This window comes from Tauraco erythrolophus, chromosome 1 (genome assembly GCF_009769465.1).
Source record: "Tauraco erythrolophus isolate bTauEry1 chromosome 1, bTauEry1.pri, whole genome shotgun sequence".
Taxonomy (NCBI): domain Eukaryota; kingdom Metazoa; phylum Chordata; class Aves; order Musophagiformes; family Musophagidae; genus Tauraco; species Tauraco erythrolophus.
In genome coordinates, this window is record NC_141465.1 from 15,874,296 (window position 1) to 15,890,313 (window position 16,018).

The 16,018-nt window shown below is 36.8% G+C and overlaps 1 protein-coding gene across 2 annotated transcripts in view; it reads left to right on the forward strand.

Annotated features, from left to right (window-relative positions):
• The window catches only part of EPHA6 (EPH receptor A6), a 524,483-nt gene that overhangs the window by 262,098 nt on the left and 246,367 nt on the right, over positions 1-16,018 (forward strand). For both annotated transcript variants that reach the window (XM_086629497.1, XM_086629571.1), the window contains exon 4: positions 6,857-7,012. In XM_086629497.1, coding sequence (XP_086485623.1) covers positions 6,857-7,012 — 156 coding nt within the window. The remainder of the gene's footprint in view (positions 1-6,856; positions 7,013-16,018) is intronic.

Sequence of the window (16,018 nt, forward strand, 5' to 3'; positions counted from 1 at the left end):
TGTTCGTTTGAACATGACCCAAAGTGAATCCCCTCTCTTTTCTCACAGTACATTCATGATCTGAATAAAACGAAGATCGTGTGAAGAAAGACATGAAATTACTTAATCGGATAGTACTCACATTAAAAAGTTCTCATCATAGTTTCATTGTCCTAATTCTGTAATATCCTGCTCTTGAGTTTGTGACTGTATTCTGCCTGCTGTAACATACAATGTGCACCTTTTGTTACATTGTTTTCTCTTGTTCCTTTCTTTATACTTCTTTTTTTTTCTTTTCTATATACTTTTAATAAAATATAAATTGGCTAAAATAGTATTGTTGTTCCTTTTTTCTGCACAGTGGTAGAATGGAACAGGCCTTATTGGATTGCCCTTTATGTAAAGTGATCAGATATCAGAGGGGTAAGAGGACTTTAAAATTGGAATGATTATATATTGACAGAATATAACAAGTATGAAAGATGTCAGTCTCATAGTGCATTAGTGGGGTTTAGTAAACAATTTAAAAAAATGTATGAGGTGGAAAAGCATCGCAAATTCTGTGTTTCAGAAAGATTAAAACACCTCTTCCACAGCTACTGATGGTTGCCATTCATTGTAAATGACAACAGAGCCTTCTCTGTTTTGATTTGATTGATGAGTTCTCAGCAAGCTGTAAAAATCTCATTTTCATGAGAAATGTCTTCCCACACACAGACCAACAAGTGTCAAACCTACCTAAAAGTTGCTTCTAAGTTTCCTTTGGACTCCCCTTACTTCAACTAACTTGGTAACAGTTGATTCAGGTGTTGTAAAACTTAATAAACTGAAAACTGGAATCAACTTTCTTTCACAATTACATGCTTCGACAGAGCGGTGAAAATGCCCCCTTTTTTTTTAAGCAACAGGGTTTATGACCACAAAGATGACCACCATATTTGTATTTTATGGATTTTGTGTCTATACATCATACCCCAGCCAGACTGGGGAAGAACCTAATGACCCTGATAGCCTCGAGCCATAAAGACTCTTCTGCAAGACAGCATACAACTGCAATTTGTAGTAATCGACTCATGATCTTATTTACTGGACTGGGCAATTCAAAAGATCCTTAAAAATACTGTCCCCTCCAGCACGAGATGAAACCCTCACTGCCCATTGCCTGAATAATGCCGCAAGACCAGGGCTTGCATCTCACCAGCTGTCCTGGTTTCAGCTGGGACAGAGTTCGCTTTTCTTTCTAACAGCTAGAAGAGCTCTGTGGTTTGGTTTTAGCCTGAGACTCGTTATGAGAATGCAGACAGCACACCGATCGATGGCTATAGTTGGCACTGAGGTCTCAAGGACTTTTCAGCTGCCGTGTTCTTGCCAGTGTGCAGGAGCACAACAGGATAGGGGGGAGCATGGCCAGGACAGAGAGTCCATGACTCTCCTTATGATTTCTGCTCAGATTTAGGATTGAGGGCCAGATTGGCCAATTAGTATTCCATATCATGCAGCGTCATGCCCAGTATAAAAGTGAGGGACAGCCGGAACGACGGACTTTTGCTCTTCTGGGACTCTCACTCTCGAACTCTGAGAGTGCGCTCTCTCTCTCTCTCGCTCTATTTTCAGGCCTCTCGCTCTTCCAGGATTGCGGTGTTGGGACTTGCTTGTTTTCGGGATTGTTAGTCTGGGCTGGGCCTTGGCCAAGGGGTGGTGAGCAATTACAATGTACATCACTCGTTTGTATATATTTATCATTATACATATATACACATATATATTCATATATTAGTAGTAGTAGTATTAAATTGTTCTTATCTCAACCCATGGGTCTCTCTCTCTTTTCCCCTTTAATTCCCTTCCCCATCCCTGGGGATGCGGCAGAGTGAGCGAGCGGCTCTATGGAGTTCAATTACTGTAGTGGCCCAAACCACGACACCAGCCTACACACAGGTCAGCCTTCGGCTGCCTTCCCCTGGATTTGGATGTGTGTCTGGTTTCCCAGATGGATCTCAGTGAAGTGTGCCTTTCTCTGCATTTGCTATAGTACATATCCAGCTCTTGGTTTAGGTCGTTGAGGTACCACGGAGGCCGGCACGTCCCTGGGGTGCAGTAGTGGCCGGAGCTCCCCGAGGGTGGCCATAGACCAGCTATGGAGCTGTGCATGGGAAAGGGCGACTTCCTACAGCGTCTCTCACCAGACACGTACCATCCTGTTTGGAACAGCCAAGATCGGATCTCATTTTAGGCAGTAAGTGTACAGCGCACCTCTAAGATTTTCTCAGTCTGCTTCAATACTTCTACAAATAACATCAACAGTGCTGAACTGTTCTGCAGCTTCTTGATAAATGCTTCCGTCCGCTCTCTGCCCGGGCTGGGAGGCTCACAAGCCATCAATCACTTTTCTTTAAGAGTTCACCAGAGCTTTGCATAGTGTTAATTTCTCTTCATATGCATCTATGTACAATGCAAACAAAACTGAATGCTATATGTTAAACCTTAAATAAGGAAAACGATATTAATTACAAAGTTTCTACAGTTTAAAAACTTCATAGTCAAATCCTGATAAAGCTGTAGTAAAGCACATTTATGCATGTATTATCTTTTATGAAGCCAATTAAATTATCAGTACTTCTCTGCATGATCTCTGGTGGAGAAAACTTTAGTGTCTTTGAATTGTTCATTCAGGTACCCTGCTAATTACTTAACCATTAAGAAAATATATTATCTTTCCTAAGGCTTTACAAAATCAAATCTCATACAGTTCATATAATTAGTAACTCACAAAGTCACTTCTGTTAGATAATGTTAGGGAAAATAAAATGCTTCCCAGTGATTTAGTAGTTAGAAAAAAATACTCTGCAGTAACAAAGTTAAAAATAAACTTTAGTTTTTTTGGAATAGTCATTATTAGAAGTTTTTTCAGACAGCAGCTTTTCATAGATTAAATTTTAGTTTATACTACCTTATGCACAAATAACTTGTGAAAACATAAATGCAATAACTATTAGCTGAGAGAAGAAAATGTTACGAGAAACACTTTGAAACTACTGATTTATCAACCCATACAAAATGAAACTTTCTGCATACATAAACATCTGGAACAAACTTTTAACTTACTCGTGATATGTTTACATAGGGTACAATTTTGCATGGGAAGATGGATTTTTTTTCTTCTCAAAATACAAAACCACAACCCATTTATAATTAAAAGTTTCTGAGTTTCTGATTTGCCTATTAGGCATTTTGTGCACTAAGTAATTTTGTGTGGCTGAAAGTGCCACAGGAGAATAAACAATAGAAATAATAGGAGATGGGCAAAATCTGAGTTCCTGCTTCATTGAGGAAATTGGTTAACATTAAGCATGTAAATAAGTCTATTGATTAAGCCCTTTACACAGTCATATCCTAGTCCTTATTTTACATAGCATGTGATTTTAGGACTCAGAAGTTGAACTCTAGAAGCTGAACATCTAGTGCTTGTGTGTGGTTTGATATCACAACCTGTAGTCACACACAGTGATTCGCATGCAGTAATGCAATCTGCAGTCTCATAGCAGAACATTTACAAATACCAGTTTTACACAATGTTATGCACAAACTGGAAATTACAATGGAATGAATATACCGTTGACTCCTTTGTGCAATTTTCCTGTGACTTTCGATTGGAATTGCTGAGATACACTTGGCTTATAGTGGTCTTATACAGTCTTAAGCTCTGTAAAAACACATAAAGCTGAAGGAACAGAGAGATTCTTCTTACTTTCTTCAGCAGGAGACCAGGAGCAGATGTAGTTCTGTTGTGCTCATTTAGTGGTACATGTCAAGGTCTAAACAGACATGGCAGAACATACTCCTGTCAAATTCTAACTCAAGGCAAGTTAGAAGAAATCACAGCCCTTGTAACATGATATTAAATGTTTCTCATGTTCAAGAGGAAGTTGTTAGGAATTCAGGATAGGAATTGAACAGTCTGTGTTGACATGGTGTACTTGCCTGCTGATCAGATACTGTGACAAATTTTCACCTTATTGGTTGCTATTTTTCTCTTAAATAAGCTTGTTCACAAATTTCTCTATCATTGGTTTAGATTGCATTGAAGAAGCACCACTCCAGTCTCCAAGGCTGGTTACATATCTCTGAAACCATAGTAGTTGGGGCATTTCCTAAATGTTTAAAGCTTTTCTAGTGTTTGCAAATTTTATGTGAAAAATACTAAAGTTTGGCAATTGTTTTGTTTTTTTTTTTAATTTTGCCACTGAAGCACAATATTTGAGTCTAAGTTTAGGTATGTACAGCAGCTGAAGTGCTGCGTATTCATTGGTTTTGATAGAGTAACGGTTTATTTTCTTTCATCTTGAATATTGACAATCAGCACTGAGTTATCCAAAGAGCTCAGTTATCCCAAGCTTGTGATCATTTGGGAGCTCTCAGCTCATGTTAGTTTATCTTGTTTATGAAGAGCCAGTTCTTATTTGAAAGTACCAAGTAATCATAGTTGCGTGATTCTACACTTGGACTGGGAGCAGATTGTCAGTGGCTTTGTAAACTTATCCATAGAAAAGATTCCCTGATATCTTTCTCTGCCTCAGAATTTGTGTTATGTACCTAGCTTAGAGGTAGAGAAATGTATTTGGCTTGGCTTCAAAAAAAAAAAATGATCCACTTATTCATCTGTTATTCTTCCCGTTCAGCTTTTCCATGAGTATATATGTGCTTTCTTTTCAGAGACGTACCATATCAAACCCATAACTGCTTTAAATACATTATGAAATACCGTTTCAGAATAAAACATTTACCTTTTTAAATTAGAAATTAATCTTCTTGTTGAGTTTTATTTTGGAAGAGAGAGCTGATTGAAGTTTTAAAAAAATGGGGTTTTTTGAAAGAGAATACTATGTTTCTTTTGATCCAAAGTGATTTGTCATTTGGGGTACTGAAGTGAAGAAGGAATGATTTTGGAACTGACAGACATAATTTTCAGAAGTAAAAAGAATTTTGAAGAGAACTCACTTTGCTTTGACTGAAACGGTAACCTGGAATTGCCAACTCTTCAATCACAAACTTTTTTTTATCACACAATGTGTATGAAAGGTAGTTATTAAAAGCAAGAATTTAATATTCATCCTCAGATAAGCCAGGGCAGGATTTGGGCATGAGAAAAGAAAGAGCAGGCAAGCGTAACACCTTTCCTGAATTTTGCATTACCTTCTCTCTTCCTTCCATCCAGCAAAGCTAAGAGGAGTCACTATTACCACTCACTATAATCACAATTGTATCAGACCAGTAGCCTTCTTTCAAAGGGAAAACCCCTGCTGTTACCACCCCTCCTGTTTCTAACACCAGAAACTTTTTTTTTTTTTTTGTCAGTGGCAGCAGGCAGGATTCGTCCCTAATGTTGAGTCATCAAAGTCAGAAGAACACACTGGGAGAAGAACTGCTGAAATTGTTTGGTCAAAATTAAGCTCTTAAAATTATATTTGAAAAATTAGCTCTTGGATTCTGATAGGCAATCAACTGTTATCTTTTTCATTCCCATCTTCTCACTCCTTTTCCCTCAACAAGTCCTTTGGAATCAGAAGCAAAGCTCATCTGTGTATGTGTTATCTATGAGTTAATACTTTTTAATAACTCAATATGAACTGATAGTGAATCCATAAAATGCATACTTTTGAGTACTTTTAAAAGAACACTTCATTTTATTATCGTTATTTTGTCTTATTACAAGAGAAGGAAGTACTGCCTAGTTCCTCTAGCAATATGTCAACATGAGAAAAACCTGCGTGGATCTTCAAAATGGTATTTATAGCGATGGTTTCCATCGTACTGCTGGAGGAGTCAGAAGGAATATGAGTCTGTATGGTCTATGCATGTTTGAGTTGCCCTTTCATCTGTTTCAGTTCCGTTTTCAGATTGGGAAGCCAAAAGACAGTAACTGCAATGCATGCTGCCATGTGTATATGCAGTAGCTGACAGGAGAAAGAAAGAAATCTCTGTTTCAACATGTGTGATGAAGTCTGAGTATGGTTTCAAAATAGTATTTCAGAATGCAAACCTGGCAGATTTATGATAAGACTTATTTGAAAGAATTGTTTCTACCTTAAAGGCCAACAAAAAGGCACGTAAGGTTGTGCTGTGGTTAAGAATGGCAGGGACCACTGCTCCAGGTAACTGGAGATGCAGTGAGCTCTGACCATCACAACATCTCCTGTCCTCAGGGCAGCTGCTGTCTAGTTTGTTTCCTGACACAATTAAGAGTGGCTTCAGTCTTACAGTAGTTGTGCTGAACAGTATCGACATCTCTTTCCTACGTCTGCACAGGTGGTTGCAGCAGCACCTCCCCGCCTCTCATGCCAACAGGGTGCAGAGGACCCAGCTGATGTGGTCCTTCTGTCAGAGGCTTCTCAGGGGACTGTAGGCAAGTCAGACCCGTCTATAAATCTATAGAGGTGTCATCCTTGTCTCATCAAGGTGTTGTGAGTGTAAGTGTATTAAGCATTGTAAGTCTCCATTGCTTAATTAAGGAAGCCATATAAACAGCTTTGGCAGATAAGTTTCCTCACTCTTTCTTATTTACCGATGGAACCTACATGGAACACATAATGTACTTTTATTCAATGATATTAGTGAAGTTGTCTAGATAAGGATTTCAAGCAGCAGTGAGGACTGCCTGTAAATTTGGAAGCTATCTCTTTTAATCATTTCTCATTATATATCTAGAACAGATTTTAAGTCCATATACCCAAATAAATACCATGAAGAACTGTATGATCAAAATAGCCTGTACATGTAGGTTGGAAAGGAGAGAAGGTGCATTATAACTGCATGAAACAGATTTTACTTATGACCAAAACTTGCTTCTATTAATGGAACTTATTTTCTTGTTTTGTAGCTTGCAGGCCTGGATTCTATAAAGCATTTGCTGGAAACGTAAAGTGCTCCAAGTGCCCTCCACACAGTCTGACTTACGTAGAAGCAACTTCTGTCTGTCAGTGTGAGAAAGGTTACTTCAGAGCTGAGAAGGACCCACCAACTATGGCATGTACCCGTAAGTCTGATCAGTACCGGAGTCTGCAATTCTCTTCTCCTGTGCCTCGTTTATTTATTTTTGTATTTGAAAAAAATGATGAGTCTGTATATTTTGTGAAGAATTCCATTCAAGATAACCAAAACAGATTTTTAAAATCAAAATTCAAACAGTATATTTCTATTTAGTGTAGATATCCCTAAAAATACTCATATTTCTTAATCTGGTGACTTTTTAACTTCTAGTTCTGAGAGATAATACAAGGTATGTAATCATTTTCGTATAGATAAAAATGTTGACTTTTAGCTGCCAGTATGTATTTCAAATACATGAAAATATGCTTGTACAAAAACTTTCAAAAAACTGAGGAGTCATGTAAGGAAAATCTGATATGGCATACTCTGCTGTCTCCCCAGATTTAAATGAAAATTATAAGACAACTATAATCCCAACATAATTGAATAAAAACTAAACTTTCTAAAAAATAAAATCATAACAAGAAAGGAAAAAATATCTACCCCATCACAAGGAGATACAATTAAACCGTCTTGCATATCATCTTCTTTCACCAGAGTTATTCCCTCTTATACAACTGTGATAATGAGAATTATTCAGATTTTTTGCTAATTTTAAAAAGACAACGTTTTGTGATTTTTGACTAACCTAAATTTATCATTAAGATAAAACTGATGCTCAGCAATCTAGGGGCAGAAATTGTAACTGAGAAGAGATTTTATTACTTTGATCAGTATGCTCATGTCTAGAAACATAGAGCATACATTTTCGTCTCACTTAATAAAATATTTCTCATGGATTTTCATAAGTGGATCATTACTCACTGGGATTTACTTATTGGTCATAAAGCAGCAATATCGGTTTAATCTCAAAACTGGGAGCAAACAGCAGCATTTGAAAATCTATGAGTCTAATACTGTATTTACGTATAAAATCCTATTATTTAATAAAGATGATTAACAACCATTTGCAAAATTTTCTAAAATACCTAGTTTTCTATATAGCTTTTTGTTAGCTCTTGTGGTAGAGGATTCGATTCAAGTACATTTCGTGCCACAGTCCTCTTGTTAAGAGAATTCTAAAAAAAATAGTGTTAAATCCGTGAAATATTTTAACGGACTAAGTATTCAAAAAGCTGAAGAGATAAAAACAAAGTACTGCTGCAATAACCATCCGTGTATAGTCATAATTTTGATATGTTTATATCGCGTAAGGCAGCACCATATAAAAATAACTGAGCTGACAGTAGCAGAATTGAACTACTTCCTATGCTCATGCTAGTGTCTCCAAATGGTATTGTACTGGGCAAAGTGGGAATGTACCAGGTAATTTGGAGCTGATTTACAACGTCACAGGCACTCTGTAATCCTGAGGTCATTACGTAGACCAAGACATTGTCCCTGCACTAAGTGGGAGTGATGGGCACTAAAAATGGCATTCCTCAGATCCAAGGCACTTAGCAGAAAGTTGTCTAGTCTAACCATAGGATTTTCAGAGGAGAAGGGTAAGTCCCAGCCTCCAGCTACTTTAGGTGCCATAAGGTTCAGAGAGGCATCCCAATCCAACACACGCAATCTACTGTCAGCTCACTCTGGAGCAAGACACATAGGCCTATCTTTTTGCACGAAATACGTGAGGGAGTAGACTATATTGTTGCAGACTTCCCACAGGAAAATGGTGATTACAAATGATTCCACTCAAATGAGCGCCCTGAGGACAGGCCATTAAAACTTACCCACAGAACTAACACACATCCCAGGCACTCTTGACAGTTTCATGCTTAGAAAGATGGTTTCACTCATGCATTATGCAGATGTGGTTCCATGTTATTTATAAGTCATTGATTTTTCATCTCCAAAAGAGTTTTTCTCTGAAAAAATTACTCATACATGGTATTATGTTTCCATAATTATCTTCCAGGGCACAATTTTAAGCTCTGCTACCCGTTAGTATTGATAAGGTAGGGAGGAGCATGAGAGCCCTGTGGCACCAGGGAGCAGCTACCTACAACACCTCAGTGCTTTCCCAACAAAGTGAGATGCTGAGATCTGCTTTGGACGACAACTGTCAGGGAAGACTTGCTGCCAGACCTCACCACTCGTGCTGAGGATGTCAGCCAAAGCAACCAAGTGAGTGGAGGCAGGGAAGAAATCAACCACAACAGTGGTACCAGTGCCCCCTCTCACCACAACTTGTGAGAAGTAAGAAATAAGGTAGATAGTGAACCACATTCTAGTTTCTGCCTTTCTCTTGGTTCAGTGCCACCATTCATTGCCTCTCATTCAGCCTAGATGGCAAAGTATCGGTACTTCATTGACTGCAACAGCAGATGTATTCAACTTACACCTGTGATGATGATTGTTTCACTATTTGTCAGCTCTGCAAATGATGCTAAGACTCTTGACAGGCAGACTGCGTTCTTATCTTCTTGCACATCATCAGTAATGAAGAGTCTGCAGGCCAAATTATTCCCTGAGTGATATCTTTAGCCCCATTGCTTTCAAATTATGCTCTCAGTTATTAAAATTATGTTTCTGTCATAAATACAGCCTCACTGCCTTCGGTGGATCTGTGCAGATGTGGCTAATTTAAATTTAATAAACAAAGATACAGATATGAGAGAGAGTAGAATTTAAATTGTTCCTTCCAAACCATCATGCTTTACTGTAATAAAAGGAGTTGAAAAGTTAGAAAAAAAAAAAAAAAAAAAGCCGATTTGACTAAATAGAGAGAAAAGGCTGTGCAGTAAGAAAATGGCTTTTCTACATAACCACTTTGGCAGATCTGCATTTTTGATGTTCATTTGCAAATTTGTATCCTGACATGTGAGATGTGAGATAAGAAATTACCAATTTTTCTTGTGATTTTTAAAATGAGAGTTGTTCCTGAATCAAACACAGAATGAGTAGTAGGTTCTCTTTACAAATTTCTTCCTGTTCAAACATTTTGAAGCAATTGTATTCATACCTTTTTTTTTTTTTTGCTTTCCCAAGTCCTGCAAAGCAATATGCCTAAGACAGGTAGATATTTTATTCTCTCTGTCTTTTCATTTCTGTAGAATACTATTAGACACTATTCCTCAGTCCAGAATTTTTCCTCAGTACTGGAAAACTTGCATATGCAGCATTATGGAAAATAAGGATCTTGATTTAGAAGACTATGAATTTAAGACTTTAGCTTCAGGCATCTACTTTTTTCAAGACAAGCTTCAAATCTAATTTCATTAATTCTGTAAAAGTGCATACTGTATGCTTTTCTGAAATTGTAAAGTTCCCATTTTTATTTCATATAACTGTATTTTGTAAAAGAAGAGTGTGCACTTTGCAGAAAAGCATAATAGAATTCTGATTTTAATAAGACGAAAGAAAATTACATTAGGATATATTGTTAATCTCTTTCTCCTAGCCTTTTTCCATTTGATTGGCACTTGTTATCAATCTTTTGCTGCTACTCTCTCTCCTTATTGTATTTCTTTGCCATATGTGAGTACTCTATCAGTGATCTCTCTGCATACACAGAGAGCAACAACTAGCATCATACCTAATCCCTTGTCTGATTACTCTGTACGTAAACTCTAACATTTCCCACTATAATGTAATTGGATAAATTGATCCTTCTTTCCAAGGTCAAAGGCAAGCAGGCTTATACTGGGTGCCTGAGAATGAACGCATCTCTTTTCATGTTATGCTTAAACGATTTTGAACCCAACAAACTTGTGCTCTGTTCAATAACCTCTGCCACAAACTGTATCCTCTATTTTTAAGAGTCAACGCTGTATTCCAGCAGCAAAATCAAGCAACATGCTTGAATCCTTTGATTTTACTGCCCCTTTTGTTATTTTTATATGTATACTTGTTTGCAATTTAGCATTTTACTCCGACTTGGAGTATTGGTTTGCAGTCACTGGCTTCCATTCCTCCTGCCTGCCTCACAGAAAAAGAAGTGATTCTGTAAAGGAAAAAAATGTAATACATCATTCTACATCAAGTGGTTCTACTTATCCATGCTACATGTACATATGTATATCCAAAAGCAATTATGAACTCAAGAGGCATAGCCAGATGCTGACTCTGGGTATCTCAGAAGATGATGATTGATTTTTGCCCTTCCATTGAAATTTTTCCCTCTGAGGGTGGTGAGGCACTGGAATAGGTTGCCCAGAGAAGTTGTAGATGCCCCATCCCTGGAAGTGTTCAAGGCCAGGTTGGATGAGGCTTTGGGCAACCTGGTGTAGTGGAGGGTTTCCCTGCCCATGGCAGGGGGGTTGGACCTAGATGATCTTTAAGGTCCCTTCCAACCCTAACCATTCTATGATTCTATGATTCTAAATTCAGTAGTCAAATAACACACACTTCTAAGAGTCCAGTACTTGGTAATGGACAGTTCTCACTTAAAACCCAACAGTTTTGCACACAGTCAGCACTCTGTAGTGTTTAAAATACGGCATTACCCCCACTAGACTTCTGCATCTTTAGATTTGCTCCTCTTTCCTTCCATAAAGAGCAAAATGCATTTCGCCTTCACAGAGAGAGAGGATATGCAAAGCAAAACGAGGTGCGAAGCACTGCATGAGGCGTAAACTCGGCTCTATTTCTCTTGGAAGTCATCTTAAGACATCAATGCATCTCCTCCACAGAGTGTAGAAATACTTTTTAACGTTATAATTTGTAAATGAAGCAAAAGACATTGCTCACACTCGGGCTGTGTTTTATCCAAGAGGCAGAAGAGCTGCATTTTTTTTAATGCTCATCCATCTGAACTATGTTTTACTCTTTTGCATAAAATCCAAAGTCATGAATTTTACCGTAAGGAAAGGATCCATCCTTTTCACCAATATACTTTTTTCCTTAAAAATCAATATAAGGAAATCCCTGAGAGGTTTGCGCACAGATGTTTGCAGAATGGTTATTGCTGCCAAGTTTTTCCAATGTGTCAAATAATCTTTGTATAATTTATAAATGATAACAAAGCAATCAGGCCACATTCATAAGAGCCCAGTGACACATAATTTAGCTGAATCTGAGGATTAGAATTAATTGTCTCTCTTTGTTCCAAGTTCTAAATCTTAGTAAATGATTCACTGCATGTCATTACAGCTTAATATTTGCATGAAATCACAGTTTAACTGGCATAATTTAACAGCAATTAAAAAGCTATTTTATCATCATGCAAATTGGCATGAGGAGCCTTGAGTATGAAGGGTGTCTGAGGTTTTTTCAGTATTTGCAGGCGGACAGTCATATACTTTCAGACATCCCTAACATAATTGATAATGTTCTCCCTATTCACTGAAATGTGAACATACAATAATTCATGTATTCTCTTACAATTGAGGAGTAAGTCCTGAATCATGAATATAACAACCTTCACACTCTAGTACAAATAAAAATAAATTTTTAAAAAAGTGTATTTTATCTACTGTATTGGTTATTCTGCTTATGCTATCTACATATAGTATAACAAAAATCTGATAGAAAATTGACAAAGCCAGACAAAACTCTCCGTTTGCCCAGATTCACATTAATTCCTGTTTTGGCCTGCCGAAGTTGATGAAGTAACGTAAAAAAAGCCCGAGCTATGATGACCCATTGTCATAATATCTATAGTTTATGTAAGATCAAATTTAAGCCAGTTTTAAAACATCGGCTCCAATCCTTCGAGCAATTACACACATGCTTGGTTTTAAGTGCATGAGTATTACCAATTATTTCAAGGGGATTACTGATCCGCTTAAAGTTATGGACATATTTAAGTGCCATTAAGGCTCATCCTCCATATTCCTAAAACTCCATATTGGTTTTAACAGTGGGAATTTGTTAAGACCAGTCATTTAATTCTCACTGCATGTTTTTAGAGGAAACATAATTATTCCTGTCTTGTGCACATAAATAATAAGAGCTGAAGCTGAAGTAATCTGTGCTGCTTTTAGCTTATTCTGATTTCAGGACTGTTTTCCAGAGCAGCTGGAACCATCAAGCTCACCATAGTTTAATCGGAAGTTTAGAGATTTGTAAATCTGAGACACTCTAAGGTTGTAGGGGCTTTCGGACTGCATCAGCTTCTTTAAGGCTGTACCTTGTCTCTGTTTTCCACAACATTGGAAAATGATGTATCAATATAATTAGCCCTTGTTAATTGAAATTATAAATACTTACCTATTACAGTATTGCAAATGCTTCAGTGTTAGACTTATCACAAAGTCACAGTCAAAGACCAGGAAGGAAATATTAAAAATATTCCCTGTGACCATAAATATTGGAAATTACAAAAATATTTTTCATCTGACAGGTTCCAGAAATACTGATCTTCAGTACAAATGAGCCACATACTGTTCAGCTAAATGATTCCTTGATACACTGAAAAATAGATGATTGTTGCTGTCTGAGGATTTTTGGCTGGTGACTATGAACTCGGCACAGATAGATATACAAATAAATACTCACACATTCAAAATATTTTAAACTTTCCACTAAAATAATGCAAAGCGATTTAACACATCTGAGTATTTTAATTATCAAGTGTTTGAAATCCAACAGCTAACTCATCCTTTACTTTAGGGCAAAAGTCATTTCAATGAAAACATAGTCTCAATTATTTAAAGTTACAAATAAAAGCCAGAAAGAAAAAACCAACTCAAGTGTTCAGCTACAGTCACGTAAAAACCTAACATTTATTAGTTCAAACTGTCCCTCTCACACCATACAACCTGTTTTTCTCTTTACAAACTTTATAAGCATTTCAGCTTCTATACTCACATTTATGCCACATAAGCAATTACAAATTACACAAAATTACAAATGTCGGTGAATGGTGACTTTTTTTCTGCAACTACTATTGCATCTTTCCTTCAATAGAGTTAGTATTCATTCTTGCTGCTGTGTGTAAGTACAACTGTATGGATCTTTACTACCATATAGGTTATTAGTAAGGTGTAAGATATAGTAATATTTTCTATTAAAGTATAGTCCATTTTAGTATTCAGAGTCATCTTCAAGAATTAATAACTTGAATAAATTTATTTATTTCAGTCGTAGGTGCATATTTCAGAATCAGTCATGGGCTTCATTTTCTAAATCACTCCATTTTCTTCAGTCAAATAAATAGCTAAAAGTTTGAAAATGGAATCAGTGTATCAGTGCTGTAGTAATTGCAGATCATAAGGAAAAAAAGAAATAATGGAATTGAATGATTAAAAAAAGTAGCGTATTTTTAATTTTTTTTTTTTTGGCTGAGATTTGAGATCCAGATTTACATATGAAATGTTAGGAGGAGCTTTGGCTTTTTTTTCCTTCTGAATGCAAAGTTGTAACAACTTATCTGACTGTCTTTTGGGCACAAGGTCTTGCCCTCATGTTACAAGTTGTTAAAATGAAATTTCAAGAGTGTTGATCAATATTTATGTTTGTTTGTAGCTCTTCTCTCATTGTCTTAAAGTTTTTATAAAGGACATTACGATATTTTAATTATCTGACTCTCCCAGATTTACTGTGCCACTCAATTTGTTGGGTGAAGTGCACTCTGCATAAGAATTAGCTGATGTCATTTGCAAATGTTTCATATAGCCTTTCAGTCTGCTTGAGAGGCCCTGAAGTAATGAAAAACTCAAAGTTTGAGCAGTGTCTCAATCAAAACTTTACAGTTAAGTTCTGCTGGCAGGTTGTATAAATCATGAAAAGCTGCAAAGCAAGCTGAAAGTTTTCAAAGTTCTGCTAACCATTGGCTAAACAATCTGTGGGCACTGTGGGTTAATGTTGAGAGCTGGGAACGCTTGTTCAACTCTTTCAGCTCAAAAAACCCCAAGAGATTGCCAGCTGAGTTTACCACAGTCATTTTTTGTCTATCAAAACCTGGAGTATAAGGCCTTGTGTTTGGCCAAATCTTACGTAATTTCTTATGTAATTTTTATGGGCGTATTTTGGATCTATATACAAATTGGTTTTCAAGCCCATGTGTCTCAAAGTGCTTGGTTTGAAGTATGTCAAGTGGAAGAAGAATATAATAAGAAATGGAAATAAGATTATTTAGTCCTCCTTTAACAATTTCTGCCTTTCCTTCACCTCTTCACTAATTCCTATCTGAAAAATCATTTGGTGGTAAAGTTTTTCCATCAGACTGTGGAAGTCGATATATAAAGCCTCAGATGATTTGATCCTACACAGTAAGTCAGCATAACAGCTTAAAACTTGTTAGCCATACCTTGGCTGTTGTAGGATCCGTGGGAAATGGTCACTCGTGGTTCATCTGACAACACACAGAGCGCTTTACACCTGCTCGCTAGCTGAGAGCTTCCCTGTACTCTGCCTGCTGCTGCTGTCTTTAAACGCATCCCTCCCCACAGACTTCAAGAATTATTTTTTCAACTGCTTTGAGGCCATCCTTCTAGATCTTTAGTTTGCAAGGTTGATGTCTTCACTGGTATATTGATGCTGATGAGGTGCCAGGTGGGAAAGAAAACACTTGTAAACTGTTTCTTGTGCCTGATAGTCTTGGCCTGTTGCCACCTAACTGTTAATGAACAGCAGCAAAGAAATCCCTGGGGATAAGCAGTGAAGGATAGAAAAAATATCTGGCACTGCAGAACTAATACAAACAATTTTTCATCTCGTAGTTATTCCAAAGCAGTCATTTATTTATTATTCAATTTAACTCTTATAAAACATCAAAGATTGTAAGTATCAGAAAAACCTACATTACTAGTCATAAAATAAGGAAATAAATTTTGTGGTTAAAGCTCTACCACAGTATCCCACAAGATCAAGAGATATTTAGTGCAAATGTGTGTTATCAAGTCCAGGTTTGACAATCCCAAGTCATTTTTATGTTGCCTTAAATGATTTCTGAATTAATTCTAATTTATTTAGATTACTCAACTTTTTATGATCTCACCTTTTATTGTTCCTGCTTAATTTTCAAGTATTGAAAGTATTGTGTTATTTCAAGAATTGTAAGTATTTAGATATTTTTAATTTTTCCATTGAATTTGTTATTGTATCATAACAATTTTAGCTTCTA